At 42.0% G+C, this 16,522-nt stretch overlaps 1 protein-coding gene across 1 annotated transcript in view; it reads right to left on the minus strand.

Annotated features, from left to right (window-relative positions):
- Positions 1 to 16,522, minus strand: part of LOC108276343 (glutamate receptor ionotropic, NMDA 2D) — a 107,767-nt gene that overhangs the window by 60,228 nt on the left and 31,017 nt on the right. Inside the window, exon 6 of the mRNA XM_053680975.1 lies at positions 16,205 to 16,319. Coding sequence (XP_053536950.1) covers positions 16,205 to 16,319 — 115 coding nt within the window. The remainder of the gene's footprint in view (positions 1 to 16,204; positions 16,320 to 16,522) is intronic.

A 16,522-nucleotide genomic window follows, 5' to 3' on the forward strand; every position in this document is an offset into this window, starting at 1 on the left:
CTCTATATTACGTTAGCTTTATTAATTCCCATTATGAACGGCTTATTGGTCAATGCAAACAACTCTCTCTCTCACACACTCACACACACACACACACACACACACACAGTTCTGTGGATGGAAAACAGACACAAGCCAACAAAGTGTCTTTATGGATTGGTCTGTCTGTCCCATGGGACATCTATTAAGGCTTAGATATATTTTACCCATTCGGTGCAATTGGTTTTTAATTAGATAATAATTAGCTTTTTGTATTTGCATAGCAAACAAATGTCACCTCTCTATACAATGTGATTGGCCTACAGATCTCCCTGCAGAACTAATTAGCTTTATAAAGGCCTTTGAATGGTTGCCCCCATAAAGCTAGACATCTTAATGAAAACCCAAAAGCAAATTTGCGTTTAAAAAAATCTCAATCTTTTAAAACAACCAGAACAGACCACTGAATCAGTGTGTATATGTTCTAGATAGTAAAAAGCCTTAGACAAACAATTTTCTGTAAACACTGTAAAAGCCAAATGAATGCAGAAAATGTGTAATAATGAAATATCATTAGGCTATGAAATAAACATTTTATGAAATGAAAGTCTCACAAAAAGGTTGCCGTAAAATGTCAACTTGCCCAATTACACACAAAAATCATTACAAAGGTAATGAGTGGGCTAACACAATGCAACAATGCCAGAAGGAACTGTGTGGGCATGCAGACTCTTCAAACTGTCAGGCTGTGAATGCTGCACGCTTCACGCTCTCCTCATTACTTCAGGCCTCACGCTCCAGCCTCTGCACCTCCACCAGCGCAGCCGTCATATTGCTCAGATCTGCCGATGACACTGCAGTGCTGGGTCTTATCAGTGACGATGATGTGCAGAAGGGGCACAACACCTTGCATCAGTGAGTGCAAGCCTTCAATAAATCACACTCCCAGAAAAAGATGGGTCAAATATGCTGTTGACAGCAAGTCAGACTGAACAGTAAAGAGTTCTAACAACTCCACTTTTGTTCCACTTAATCTGAACAAACTCACAGATGTCTCATTACATTCTCCTTGTAATACACTCTGTCCATTTCAGCATCTTGTAATTAGCACATTGTGTGCATTTATGTTAGTGGACGCAATATGAGCAACTCAGAAGGCTGACTCTGGCCTCTGGGTTTATCCTTGTCACTTACACACACAATGACAGCTATCAGTAATTCTGCAGCTTCCCACGTAATCCTCATAGAGCTATTCACCTGCCCCAGACACTGAAATTGCACTTCTGCAATATATCCATCACAGCTCAGACTGTGTGCACACAACACAGGTGGTTGTGTGTAATTTGTACACGAGAACCTGGCGGCCAGTCGCTGCTAGGGTTTCAGTACAAGACGGTGTGGGCTTGGAGCCGAGACAGCTAATTGAAAGGGAAATGGTAGCAACCGGCATGTACGCGTGGGTGTCACTGGCCCGTTCACTTATAGCAATTCTGTAGACTTAGTACTGGCTTGCGACTTCATAGTTAAATGCCTCAGACATACACGTGCATATTACAGTACAGAAAGTCCATGCTTCCCAGAAACTGGTTTTATGACTGTTTACCTGACACCCTGCTTGTCACCTTCACACCTCCATTGCTCCCTTCTGTCATCAACCTGTCTCTGTAGGTCAGTCTGACCATCCATTCCAGTTTGTCTGTCTGTCCGCTGGTCTGCTCGACGCATTCAATTGTTTAACACAAACTCAGTTTACTCTACAAAAAAAGCCAAATCTCGAACAGCAGAAAGCCAGAAAGTCTGCGAATGTGACAACAAGAGACATCTCCAAAATATGGTCTAGGAAGAGATCAAAACAAATGTCCAATGAGTTGATATCAGCTAACACTGGGTAGGAAAAGGTAGAAATGTATGTATGAGGCATTTTACATTTCAAAAACTGCTGCTAGAGGTGGATATGTATGATACTACTGTAAGTGGCATGTCTTTGTGGACCTCTTTAATAATTTCTACTGGGATCTGCTTCTTCTTCTTCTTTCTCTAGTTCAATTCTAATACAATCTGGACCAGAAGCAATGAGATGTTGTAACTTTTCTGTCACATTTCAGCAAAGTGGTGGCTCTGCAGAAATCTCACTCTGCGTCGAGGTGGAGGGAGAGCTGTAAAAGACAGGCTCTGGTCAAACAGTCTCTCCCCAGGGAACAGCTAATGCTTTCACAGGGTGAAACACACACACACATACACACAATGCCATAACACGCCCATCCATCTGAACAGCCCCTCTGAGAGCCAGCAACGGCGGGGATAAAACAGGACATGCCTAACCCACAACGTTCCTTACAGAACAAGACAACAACATTTAAACAAGCTAAATACAACCACAGCAGATTTGATCTACCATAATGTGCTTTGGAGCTGGAGAAGGACAAATCCATGTACAACTACACATTTTATCCTTTAATTTGATGAATGGATTTGGTTTAAGAATACGCTGCATGTGACAGGCTGAACACTACTTTAGTGAATATATTTAACAAGAAGAGAGTTAATGCTCTATGTTAAGGACATAAAAATGTTCTATTTGTGTCAGGGCTACCACTGGCTATGCAAATTATCAACACTACATTTTACAGAATTAATTTAGGAACAGTTGCAGGCCTTTTGACTTTTATCAGAGCACTGAAAACAATTGTAAAGGAAAAAAAACATCTATACTCAGCACACCCTCGTAAACTGGCATTACAGCACTTCTCTAAATATTTGATGAGAATTAGAAATAGAAAGACTGATTGTTGGAGATAGAAAACCTCCGAGCCAGAGTTCCCACTAAAGTGTCTAATCTGAAGCTCTTGAGCTCTGCAGATTTTACCTTAAAATAAATCTCAGGCATAATACACAACTCTCTGTACAGACATGACATGTAACCCTCACCCAACTGTTGCATCAGTTTGTTAATGTCTTAATATATTCAGTTTGTCTTTGGCAAGACTGCAAAAACCTAGAAGCTGAAGGGTCAATTTGCTCTTTTGTCCAGCTAGTCGGAACAAAGACCTCAAATCAGAGCCAGCCATGATTTTGGATGTCGGAAGAGAAAGGGGGGGGGGGGGGGGGGGGGTGAGATTTTCTGGGTGGATTGTAATAGGGCAAAGGCTAATGGCTGGTATCAATGCTGAGTTCCACAGCTGGAGACATGGGAATCTAAACTAAGCTGACAGGAGTACATGAACATCAGTGAGAGATCAATATGTGACCTCTTGGCATGCCCGAGGCCAGTACGAGCCACCACGTTCCTTCGCTCCTTAGCTTAGGGGCTTGCCACTGGAGCCCACCCAGTGCTTATCACTGTTCTCCAGTCAGCCAGAGTGTTCCCCCCTACTGATGGACTGGACAGGCATTTCTTACTTAACTTAGAGATACAGAACATATGTGCAGGGGCTTTCTTTCACCCTGGTTCCGTCTACATAAGCCCAGACTCTGCAGCAGAAATCTACATATAATGTAAAAGGAGTAACCAAGGTGCCTCAAAAGACACACAAAGATATTAGCAGATTTAAGTACTATTCAGACAGGATTTACTTTCATGTTCACATACACTCCCTGATTACTATATTAGGAACTCCTGTACACCTGCTCATTCATGCAATCAGCCAATCGTGGCAGCAGGGCAATGCATAAATACATGCAAATACAGGTCAAGAGTTTCAGTTAATGTTCACATCAAACATAAGAATGGGGAAAATGTGATCTTAGTGACTTTGATTTTAGCATGGATGTTGGTGCCATATCTGCTGGTTTGAGTATTTCAGAAAATGCTGATCTCCTGGGATTTTACTGCACGACAGTCTCTAGAGTTTACACAGACTGGACAAAGATGTTTGTGGACACAGCCATTATACCCCTTGCAGATATAACAGTCTCCACTCTTCTGGGAAGGCTTTCCACTACACTTTGGAACATGGCTGTAGGAATTTCTGCTCATTCAGCCACAAGAGCATTAGTGAGATTAGGCATTGATCTTGTGCAAGAATGTTGGTGCACAGTCGCCATTCCAATTCATCCCAAAAGTGTTCAGTGGGATTGAGGTCAGGGCTCTGTGCAGGTCACTTGAGTTTTTTCCACTCCAACTTTGGCAAACTATGTCCTTATGGACTTTGCTTTGTGCACAGGGGCATTGCCATTCTGGAACAGGATTGTGCTAGGCTCCTACTACTTGGAAGCCTTCCTTCTCTTAAGGTTTGTGCCTGCTTGTCCCTTAACTGTCATCTGTACCTGGGATTGAGAACGGTGCCATCTTACATCTGCTTGTTTTAAAGAGCTGCTCTCATGCTCTGTTTGTTCCTCCACCGTAATATTGCAACATTTCACATCTGTAAACATGGACCGTGTGCAAATTAGGCATAGCTTTTCTATCAACAAGAGACAAGCTTTCTGTCTCTGATCTTATAAAAAAGATCTAAATGAATTTATGTCTCATAATCAAATGTAAATTTCTGATGCCACCAGGAGATATTCAACATGAATAAATTATTTTTTTTGTTTTCTTTTTCTGCATTTTTCTGTGTTATTTCTACTTGTGTTTTCAGGTGTGGAAATCAACTGCAGCATTGTTTACCACAGTACTGAGCAGTAAAAATGTTGCCAGAATTTCATGCTCATTTTCCATGTCTCTGTTTATCTGTATGGCAACCACTCTATAACTTTATCAGTCTGTTTTATCTTGTTGCACTGAGTGACACTGCATTGTTTGTGACATTTTTCCAGCTATATTTGTTATCACTGCCTTTGCCTCCCATGAGTAGTGCTCTGCAGGTAGCACCTGACATATTACACATGACTGCTATATTCAGCTCACTGAGGCTTAAGGCTAAAAATGCCATAGGTTTTCATCAAGCATTAAATAATTGAACCACATTTAGTCATTCTGAGTGTAGGTTTTTCCTTCACCTTTTATTCATAATTTTACCTGTCTCTTAAACCTGAAGGCTTTTTTGAATGAATTTCGAATGAGATATGTATGTTCTCTATTTTAGCATTTTTTGGTAAACACTTTAGAGTACTAGTATTCCAAGGGACCATTACATTGGATGATCCCATGTAGGTCAAAAAACCTTAAGATCAAATATTTCCATTCAGGTAAAATACAGTATAAACTGTACTGTAAAAATGAATGAATGATTAGGGGTATTTTAATATCAGACTAACTGTTTGTGGCACCAAACGACATGCTGAAATCGCTGTCTGGCTTTTCTTTATACTCTACATCCAGAAGAAGCCAGTGGAAAAAATATTCAAAAATATGATTGCCAGGTCTGGCAATATTTTGATGCAAAAAGCAGGAATGTTGTGGTGTGCAAGTTCAAGAGGCATCAAGCCTAAAAAAAAGTTTATTTTTACTCTCATGCAGAACTGGGACTGGGTGGTCAGATTTGAAGATCATTCTGTTCCAAAATGTTGAGTATTTCATTAAAACTTCATTAAAAGTTTGAATCTATAATGGACATGAATCATGTACATTGGTTTGCAGATTACAGCCCATTTTACACAGGAAATGACACTGCATGTGTGACAAATTGTTCCGCAACACTTTTCATTTTACAATGGGAACTGCTCTTAGGAGCATTCATTTGTACACTATATGGCCAACAGTATGTTGACACTTGACCATTAACCCTTATGTTGGTTTTCCCCAAACTGTTTCCACAGTGTTGAAAGCACACAATTGTATGGGATTCCTTTGTTTGCTATTGCTTTAAGATTTCCCTTCACTCGAACTAAGAGGCCCAAACATGTTCCAGCATAGTTTGCCAAGGTTAGAGTGGAAGAATTTGAATGGCCTGCATAGAACCCTGCCCTCAACTCCACTGAACACTTTGGGATGAATTGCACTGCTGACTGTGCTTCAGGCCTTCTTGCCCTACATCAGTGCTTGACCTCACTTATGTTCATGTGACTGAGTGGGTAGAAATTCCCATAAAGGTCTAGTGGAAAGCTTTCCCAGGAGAGTTAAAGCAGTTACATCAACAAAAGGGAGACCAACTTTGGAATGAGATGTTCAACAAGCACATATGGAATGATATCCATATGCTCACAGTTTACATCCGGTGATCCGGTGTGTCATCTTATTATGTCATGTTAGCACTACCTGTAATACATGCTCTAATGTTTAATGCCATAACAATGTACTCTTTCTAACATGTTTAATGACAGAGTTTATTATATATTAAACAAAAAAGATATGTGATAAGATATGTGATGTTTTATATCATGGTCACAGAATTCCCCACCCCTCTATTGGCTGCTCTGGTTTCAGGGTCACAGCGGATCACCCATCCACATATTTTAATTCTGGCACGAGTTTTACCCTGGATGCCCATCCTGATGCAACCTTCCCCATTTTCTGGACTGGCACTGCAACCCACCAGTGTCTGAGGCTGGTTCCCTGTGGCAATGAGAGCACCAAATGCTAGCCACTAGTCCCTAATTTCTAACTGTTTGGTAATTGTCTTTTATTCTACTGAGCCACCTCAAATTCAGTAAAAAACGTCATTATTGCTTATTGTACTATGTAACCCTGTTTAAATACAAGCATGATCAAAAACAAATACAGTATACCTGCCAAATGAAGAAAATAGCCATGTATTTAAGTAGAAAATAATCATTTATAAGCTCTGTAAAAGTTTCAAATAAATGCAACCAATATATACCATAACATCTACAACCCCAATTCCTAAAAAATTGGAACAGTGTGGAAATACAAAAAACTCGAAATTGGGGCAGTGGTGGTTTAGCGGTTATGGCTCTGGGTTACTGATCTGAAGGTCGGGCATTCAAGACCCAGCACTTCCAAGCTGCCACTGTTGGGCCCTTGAGCAAGGCCCCTAACCCTCTCTGCTACAGGGGCACTGTATCATGCTGACCCCAGCTTCCTGACATGCTGGGGTATGCAAAGAAAAGAATTTCACTGTGCATATGTATATGTGACCAATAAAGACTCATTATCATTACTATATTGAAAACACATTACTAACACATTATTTGATGTTTTACTTTGTGAATTTAATTTATTTTTGAAAATATACACTCATTTCAAATCTGTGCAACGCACTCAAAAAAAGTTGGGACAGTCGACTGTTTACCACTGTGTAACATCACCTTTTCTTTTAATAACACTTATTTAGTGTTTGGGCGCTGAAGACACCGGTTGGTTAAGTTCAGCAAGTGGAATTTTCCCCCATTCATCCATTTTGCATTTCTTCAGCTGCACAACTGTACAGGGCCTTCGTTGCCTTATTTTGCACTTCATAATACATCACACATTCTCAATCGGAGACAGGTCAGCACTGCAGACAGGCCATGCTAGCCCTCGCACTCTGCTTACGCAACCATGCGCTTGTAATCCGGGCAGAATGTGGTTTGGCGTTGTCCTGCTCTGGATGGCAGCATATGTTGCTCCAAAATGTGTACATATCTTTCTGCATTAAACGATGCCCTCACAGATGTGCAAATTACCCATGCCAGGGGCATTGACACACCCCCATACCATGACAGATGCTGGCTTTTGGACCTGATGCTGATAACAGCTTGGATGGTCCTTTTCCTCTTTAGTCCGGAGAACACGACGGCTGTTTTGTCCAAAAACTATCTGAAATGTTGACTCGTCGGACCCCAAAACACGATTCCACTGTGCTACTGTCCATCTCAGATGAGACCGAGCCCAGAGAAGTCAACTTGTATCTGTGGATGAAGCAGCAAATGGTATTGACTGACAAAGGTTTACCAAAGTATTCCCGAGCCCATGTCCGGATATCCATTACAGACTCATGATGTTTTTTAATACAGTGGTTTTTGGCCTTGCCCTTTACGCACCGAGATTTGACCGGATTCCTTGAACCTTTTAATTATATTGTGCACTGTAGAAGGTGACATGCCCAAAATACTACCGATTTGTCTTTGGGGAATGTTGTTCTCAAAGTGTTGGATTATTCGCTGACTTATCTGTTGGCAGATTGGCGAGCCTCGACCCATTCTTGCTCTTCAAGGACTAGACCTTTTTTGGAGGCTCCTTATATACTATTATTAGATGATTGTGTCACCTGTTTCACATCACCTTCTTATTTCAACTTGTCACATTGTTATTAGTCCAAAATTGCCTCTGTCCCAACTTTTTTGGAAGTGTTGCATGCATCGATTTCAAAACAAACATTTATCTTTAAAAACTATGTAGTTGATTAGGTAAAACATCAAATACCTTGTCTTTATATGTTTTTTGTTTAAATACAATCAAAGTACATTTACAAATCACTCCTCTTTGTTTTTATTAACATATTCCCTACTCCCTCAACGTTTTCGGAATTGGGGTTGTAGATTTGTGATAATATTTTCTCTTAGAAAACATGACACTGTGGTGTAAGCTGTCATGGCAATGAATATTATGTCAGCTATCATCACAATGGTAACATGACACAGCTCGACAGCTGGACATAAAGTGTCGTTACACATCCCGACAGTGTGTGACATCTGCTATGCTACATCATTTATGACAAGATTTAAGTAAGATACTGTCAAACAACAGTGATAATCTCCTTAAGTATGTGCAGCATATAAGCCATGGCATCCAAACGTCTGAGACCACTAGAGAAAATGCTTCTATTGTGCATTATTTTCCAAATGTACAAATTACATTATTGACAATAACTTGAGTGAAAAGAAAAATCTTTTAAATATTTACATGAATTTCAGAGTTTCCATCCACCCATCCATCTTCTACCGCTTACTCCTTTTCAGGGTCATGGGGAACCTGGAGCCTATCCCAGGCAGCATCGGGCACAATGCGGGGTACACCCTGGACAGGGTGCCAGTCCATCGCAGGGAGCAATCACATTCACACTCACACACCCATTCATACACTACAGACACTTTGGAAACGCCAATCAGCCTACCATGCATGTCTTTGGACTGGGGGAGGAAACCGGAGTACCCGGAGGAAACCCCCACAGCACGGGGAGAACATGCAAACTCCGTACACACATGGCCCCTGCGGGACTCGAACCCCTGGAGGTGTGAGGCGAACGTGCTAACCACTAAGCCACCATGTGCCCATTTCAGAGTTTCTAAGTATTTTAAAAAAAAATTGCTATGTTGTTGCTTTAATGACAGTGTGTGCTCGAGCTGGTGTGGACTCCACAAGTTTGTACAAAACCTTATGATCCATTTAAACTCAAATCCATTGGAGTGTCGTCTGAACACGTGCTTCAATAGAGATTAAGCCTGACGAAAATCTGACCTTTTTGTACAAAGCTGTTAACACTGTCACAAATTTACATACATTTAAATAGAGACCTGGAAATAGTGCAGAATCCTGAATATTAAATATTTTAAATATGTTTTAAATACTTCAAAATTCTAAAACCTTCTGTTTATTTCCAATTTTAAATGAAAAAAAAAACAAAAAAACAAAGAGCTTTTCAGCGTGGTCTCAGACTTTTGCACGCCACAGTAAAGTTTATTTATTACTGTATTTCATATGGTCCTCGCTAAGTTTATTTCAGACCTGTACCCTTGTTACATGCCTGACTATATCAAAACAAAATATCATAATTTATACATAATATTAATAATACATCAAGTTCATGATTACTACAGCCACTTAAGATCAGGCCTTTTAATTTGTTAACATGCCATGTTTTTTTTTCTTCTTTCTTGTTATTTAACTGACTGCAGTAATACCACATATTGATACACACTAATGGAGAACAGACTGATACAGATCAATATATTGTTACATCTCCATTACAGCGGTACACAGTCAGCACTTGTGCTCAAAGCACACATGATGCATTGTTCCCAGTTCATTGTAATGGGTTTCTCTGCTGATGAGTGCCTGAGAGCCCTGGGAAGCCCTGTTTTTTTTGTTGCTTTTTTTTTTTTTTTTTAAGTACATTGTCTAAAACATCATTTTACACTTTCTGCAAAATAATGGCTTCACTTTAAACCAGGAAAGCATAAATCAAATACAATATTTCAAACACTACTCTTTTAAATACAATATGCTTAGACTTACATTAATATAACAAATGCTACACTATATATGTGTGGTAGTCTGGGAAAGCCTGTTGAATGTCACTGTGACTGAATTCTGGAAAACAACCAAAAATGTCACAAGAAAAAGGGTTTAACAAAAATGGTGTTTCCCTTTCAAAGGGAACTTCGACGTTGCATTTAGCATAACAGTATGGGAACGCCTTGCACGCGTGACCGGTATCTGAGGCTTGGGTAAAATCATGCCTCTACTTATAGGCCTGCCATGATCAGGTGACGTGGCAATTAAGCGCGTCGCATGATATATATGGCACCTGTGAACCACGCCGCCAGCCTTATTATCTTCAGCAAGACTACATGGCTGTTGTTTGTGTGACAAAAACGCTTCATTTCTACTTGATATTTACTCAAAATCTCTTAACTTTTCTATCCTTCTTTAGAGGAAAAGAGAGGTAAGTAATGAGCGAGAAAGAATTCAAGAAGTGTGTTACGGCTTGCTCCCGTTTCATCACGGGGAAAAGTGCACACTTTCTGGGTGAAGTGTTAGCGGTGTAGTTTGCGATGGCAGCCTCGAGAGGCTGTGCATGGTAACGCCTACATTAAGCAGCTTGGCTCGCGACTCGCGCTCTTCAAGAAAAAAAAAACAAAGGAAGCCGAAGCGAGTTGGGTTTCAGAGCCTCACGGATCTGGACCGGCTGCCGCTGAGGCAGCCAGCCGTCTCAGATTCGGGGGATCTCTTATAGATCCGGAAGAGGAGCCGGAGACGAGCGCTGCTCTATCTCTTGCTCTGTCTTCCGGGTTCGGCTCTCCGCTGGATTTTGGAGCTCGCGTTGCGACTCCTCCTTCCGCTATCGAAAGCCAAAAGGTAATAATTCCTCCGAGGAGTTAGAAGGATGTGTTAAAAACTGAGAGCAGCATATAAAGAGCTGCTTAAGGTGATTACCCAGTGAAAGTAAATCCCTCACACTGAAGAAACTCCCGTCTTCCAGAAGTGCATGACAAAATCTCAGGCTTCTGGGGGAAAACCACGCATAAGCCATATTCATAATCCCACGATGTTGGATTATTCGGCCATTGTGGGAATGAACGGCATGGCTATTTAGCAATGCTCAAGGTGGAGGAGGCGCTTGCGAGCTACCTCTCTCCACTGACGGCAGGTAATTACGGGGGCCGGCTTGCATCCAAGCCATGTAAGGCCACCGTGGCATTGGTGGGCAAGCCTATGCAGTAGTAGTCTTGCTTGTGGGTCACTGCAGACAATGACAGGGTTGCAGGCCTACCAAGCAGACCTGCTGAGTGAGCTCGACATATGGCGGCATTCAAAAAAGCCAGTTCCTTCCCTGTTGTCTTGAGCTCACCCGGGCATCCACGAGTGAAGCCTGGGCCAGCACTAGTGTGAGGGAGACCCAGAAGGCGAGTATGTCTCCCCGCCAACCCCCGCAGACAGCCAGAGGAACCGGGCGGCCACATTCGTGGTCTGCTACTAGGCTTGATCTGAGAATGGTCATAAAGGCCAAGCAGGCAAAGAAGAGTGGTCCTGAGGGGCTGTGGAGGGATGTATCTGGGGACACGAGGTTGTTAGGGTTGTTAGGTGTTCTCTGGTCAGCGAGCTGTGAAAATCTGATGCTTTCCCTCCAATAGAATGTGGAATAGTTAACGTCACTAAAAGTTTGCAGTGTGCAAACTACTGCCAAATGTGTCTCCATGGGTTCTGTTTACCGTAGAGAGGGATACGGGATCCAGTTTATAGCTCGACACCCCCCCCCCCCCTCACAGGTGTGCTTACCACAGCAGTCAGCACAGACCAGAGCCCGACGTTAGCGCAGGAAGTAAGTTCCCTTTTGGACAATGGGGCCATAGAACATGTACCCCGTTCCCGAAGGGAGGGAGGTTTACAGCCATTATTTCCTGTTCCGCAAAAAAGTGGGAGTATGCGGCCAATTTTAGATCTGCATCATCTGAACCATACTCTTCAGACATACAGGTTCAGAGGCTGACGCTCAAACTTATCGTGCCACAGATTCAGTTCGAGAACTGGTTTGTGGTGATAGATCTAAAAGGTGCATATTTCCACATAGGAATATCGCTAGCTTTATCCTCTCGCACCTTCACAAAGTGCATGGATGTCACTCTGGCTCCATTGGGACTCCAGGGCATTTGTGTACCAAACTACATGGACGACTGGTTAATTCTAGCACGATCCAGGGAACTGGCGGTTCAACATTGAGATGTTGTTCTCACCCACATGAAGAGCTTGGGGCTCAGGTTGAATCTCAGAAAAGTATGCTTTCCCCGGTGGAGTGGACAACTTTTCTAGGGGTTATAAGATTCTACTATGATGAGGGCGTTTCTATCTCCAACATGCGTAGTGTCAATCCTATCAACACTGAGCAAGATAAAGCTGGATCTTGGGAGACTTTTGTGGTGGAGTCCACACATGTGGCCGAGGTTACATCTGTATGCTGCTCCCCCCGTCGCTCTGCTCCCACAAGCTCTAGCGAGAGTTCATCAAGACAGTCTGCTAGTAGCACCTTTTTGGCCAGCTCGAACATGGTTCTGAGAGATAATATCCCTGCGAGATGGCACTCCGTGGGAGATTCCCGTCTGCAGGGATCCACTGTAGACCCAGTAAACTGCGCAATAGCTACAGTCCTGGAGCTCCTACAAGAACATTCCTCAGCGGGGTGGGCTCTTTCTACAATTAGGGTCACGCGGCCGCCATTTCGGCCAGCCACGCACCTGTTGATGGAGCCTCTGCGGGGCAACATCCTCTAACGTCGAGGTTCACACGTGGTGTCAGACATCTGAGGCCCATCTGCAGGCCATGCATACCTTACTGGGACCTTGCTGTGGTCTTGGAAGGTCTGTCAGAGGCCCCATTTGAGCCCTTAGAGTCAGCCTCTGAGGAGCTTCTGACTCTAAAGTTAGCTCTTTTACTGGCCCTGACATCTCTCAAGCGAGTGGGAGGTCTACAAGCTCTCTCTGTTGCCCCTTCCTGCCTTAACTTTACCCCTGGATTAGCCAAGGCCTTCCTGTATCCTAGGACAGATTATATTCCTAAAGTGCCTACATCGGCTGCCCACCCTGTGGTGTTGCAGGCTTTCTGCCCTCCTCTATTCCTCACGCCTGAACAAGAGAGGATGCACCTGCTGTGTCCAGTAAGGGCTCTCTATACTTACGTCCACTGCTCCGGCCAGTGGCGTAAGTCGGAGCAGCTACTGGTTTGCTTTGGCAGCGACAGGAAAAGTGATTCTGTGTCAAAGCAGCGCATCTCTACTTGGATAGTGGAAGCAATCTCTAGGGCTTACGACACGCGGTCTCGCCACGCCTCTGGGCATAAGAGTTCATTCCACTAGGGCGGTCGCCTCCTCAAAGGCTTTGTCCAAAGGGGTGTCCTTGCAGGATGTGTGTGCGGCTGCAGGGTGGTCTACGCCACACACATTCATTCATTATTACAGCCTGGATATTCATTCCACCCTGGGCTCGAGTGTCTTGCAGTGACCCTCGGGCTTGGGTATTTTTGAACAGACCGTACCCTCGGTATGACGGAATGGATATTCCCGTTCCCATACTGTTATGCTAAATGCAACATCAAAGTTCCCTTTGAAAGGGAACATCGGGGTTACGCATGTAACCCTGTTCTCTGAGAAGGGAACGGGACGTTGCATAGCACTGTCATACCAGGGCAGGCCTGTGAATTGCATCTTCGCTTCAGATAATAGAGGCTGGCGGCATGGTTCATAGGTATATATATATATATAGGTATATATATATATATCATGCGACGCGCTTAATTGCCACGTCATCTGATCATGGCAGGCCTATAAGTAGAGGCATGATTTTACACAAGCTTCAGATACCAGTCGCGCGCGTAAGGCGTTCCTATACTGTTATGCTAAATGCAACATCTCGTTCCCTTCTCAGAGAACAGGGTTACATGCGTAACCCCGACGTTTTCTGCAAATAATATAATTTGACATCTCTACTAAGAAAACAAATTTAAAAAATTAAACAAAACAGTGAAGAATTTTTTTATAACATAATTTTACGCTGTGGTAAAAAAAAAAAAAAAAAAAGAGCAGTCTGCCTAAAAATGTCTTTAGTTTGCTTTTCTCACACAATGAATGGCATGGTTTGATCATGTACTTGGAAAGCTACATACCATAGCATGTAATTTATTTGTAATCAGATACCGGCTGTCAAAATGTCTGCGATGCACCTGCACCATCACATCGTCAAAACAGAGAAGAGCGCTTACACAGATCACTACAGACAACATTTTACAATGTTTAAATGACTACATAAAAAGGCATTAAAATCAAGAAATTCAGCCAACAAAACAGAATTGATTGAATATATAAGCAATTATTTTTCATGTTTAAATGCCACAAGTGACCAATTGGTCCTGCCAATTCCTACCCTCTAGCAACTCTCCCTTATCACACCTCATCTACCAACCTGGGAGAATGAGGCTAGCACGTGCTTCCTCCAAGACATGTGAAGCCAACTTTGCCATTAGCGATGGCGAAATGAGATCATTTTACTGACTTGGATCTTTGAATCTCGTTCAGCAAAATGAACGAATCTTTATCGGTCATTTTGTTCATTTGAGCAGAATTAATTAAAATGTTACATTCCCCCAACACGTCCACTTACGCAGACATTGATCATAATCCGAATAAGGAAAACAATAATAATGCAGCCAAGGACAAATTATTAGAAACAGAAATTATTAATTCACCACTCAACTGGGTCTTCTGGTCCAAGTCGTTCATTCTTTTGTCACGTGACAGCCGCATAGGCTGAGGCTCTTGTGGCCTCTTTTCTCATAACTTTTGTTTTATATAATATTTTCTGAAGAGAAGATTAAAAGTAAATCCACTGTAAACAAGTATGTTGCTTTATCCATGTGATTTTCCCCATCATACAGATAAAGATTAAAGCATTAACTAACTCTTTATTTCCAGATTCAGTGTTGTGGAAAAGAACCATCATGACAGAAATTCATGACTTTATAAATTGTAAGAAATAATAAAGCTATAATTTGAGACCAGAAATGTGTTGTGTAACTGTAAGAGTAAAAATTAAACCTAACTACCCACTTGTTTGTAAGGAAGATTGGGAATTATGAATTCATTTCTGTATCCAATACAGACTATGTACGGCTGTCACGTTACATGATAAATGAATAAAAGACTCGGACTGGAAAAGGGACTCAGGAGGTGAACTAATCATTTCTATTTCCTGTGCAGAGCCTATGCCGTTTTCACATAACAAATGAAGGAAAGCATGTTGCACATGCGTGGTCAACACAAAATGAACGAATCACTCTGAGACAGCTCGTTATTCCTGAGTCATATAAAAGATTCATTCGAAATGAACGAATCATTCATAAACAAGCCATCACTACTTGCCATCTTTTTAACAACTGCAGCATCACACACTTGGAGACAAGCACTCTGCATGCATGCATGAGCTATTCTGCATTGCATGAGCTCACATTGCCCGCAATTGATTAGTGTTGTTGTGAGTGACAGGAGAGAGAGAGAGAGAGAGAGAGAGAGAAAAAGAGAGAGAGAGAGTGAGAATGCCATCCCTCCCACCCTGAGAGCATGGTGAATTTTGGTCTCTTGACTCTTGGCCACAGATGGCTGTGGCATTGTCAGGATTGCAACTTGTAATTTCTGGACAATAAGGCGAATCCTTTGTTGTTGTGCCACTAAAACTGCATAATTCTAAAAATATTACTAAACAGATATTTAAAATTTTGGTTTTAAAGAATGATATTGTACGATATTTATCCAAGAGGTTTTATCCATTATTTAATGCCTTTGCACCACTGGTGGCAAATTCCTTAACATCCTGAAACTTGTTAAAATCATTAGGATCTTTTTGCCTTGACAGCACAGAATTACTAGCTAAACCCACTGACCCAGTAACAGCTCAACTCTTCAGTATGAGAACAAAGAAGTACTGTAGGTAGAGAACATCTCTTTATACCATCATATGCAGAATTTATATTTTCCTTTTTTGATTCAAAACACAAATAAGATTCAGAGTCTCAAAAATCTTTTCGGTGTATACTGCATCACATGACCAATTAGCCACAGCTCAAAATCACCCAAAACCACAGTGTTCTCACACAGACCTGAACTGGTTATATAAAAACAGAATCCTTGTTATTTCTTACGTCTTCCCAGCCACTCCCTGCTGTGTAGGAGATGACATCAAGAAAGGGGTTGGCCAGATAGCCCTCATTATTGAAAGAGTAATCCTTCCCACCCATGGTGATGTTACTGAAATATCTGCAAATAAGAAATGGAGAGAAAAAGAGAGAAGGACATGAGAAACCGAGAGGTACTATAGTGGAGATTTGCATTCGCATTGTCTTCAGCACTAAAATGGGATTCATGGAGGCTATAATGGCCTCAAATTAATCTGTTTTATACAAATCCAACATTTTTCAGAGTCTACCTTCCAGCATAAGTCTGTACACTTTCCTGAAATT

Source organism: Ictalurus punctatus, chromosome 1 (genome assembly GCF_001660625.3).
Source record: "Ictalurus punctatus breed USDA103 chromosome 1, Coco_2.0, whole genome shotgun sequence".
In the NCBI taxonomy this organism is placed as follows: Eukaryota; Metazoa; Chordata; class Actinopteri; order Siluriformes; family Ictaluridae; genus Ictalurus; species Ictalurus punctatus.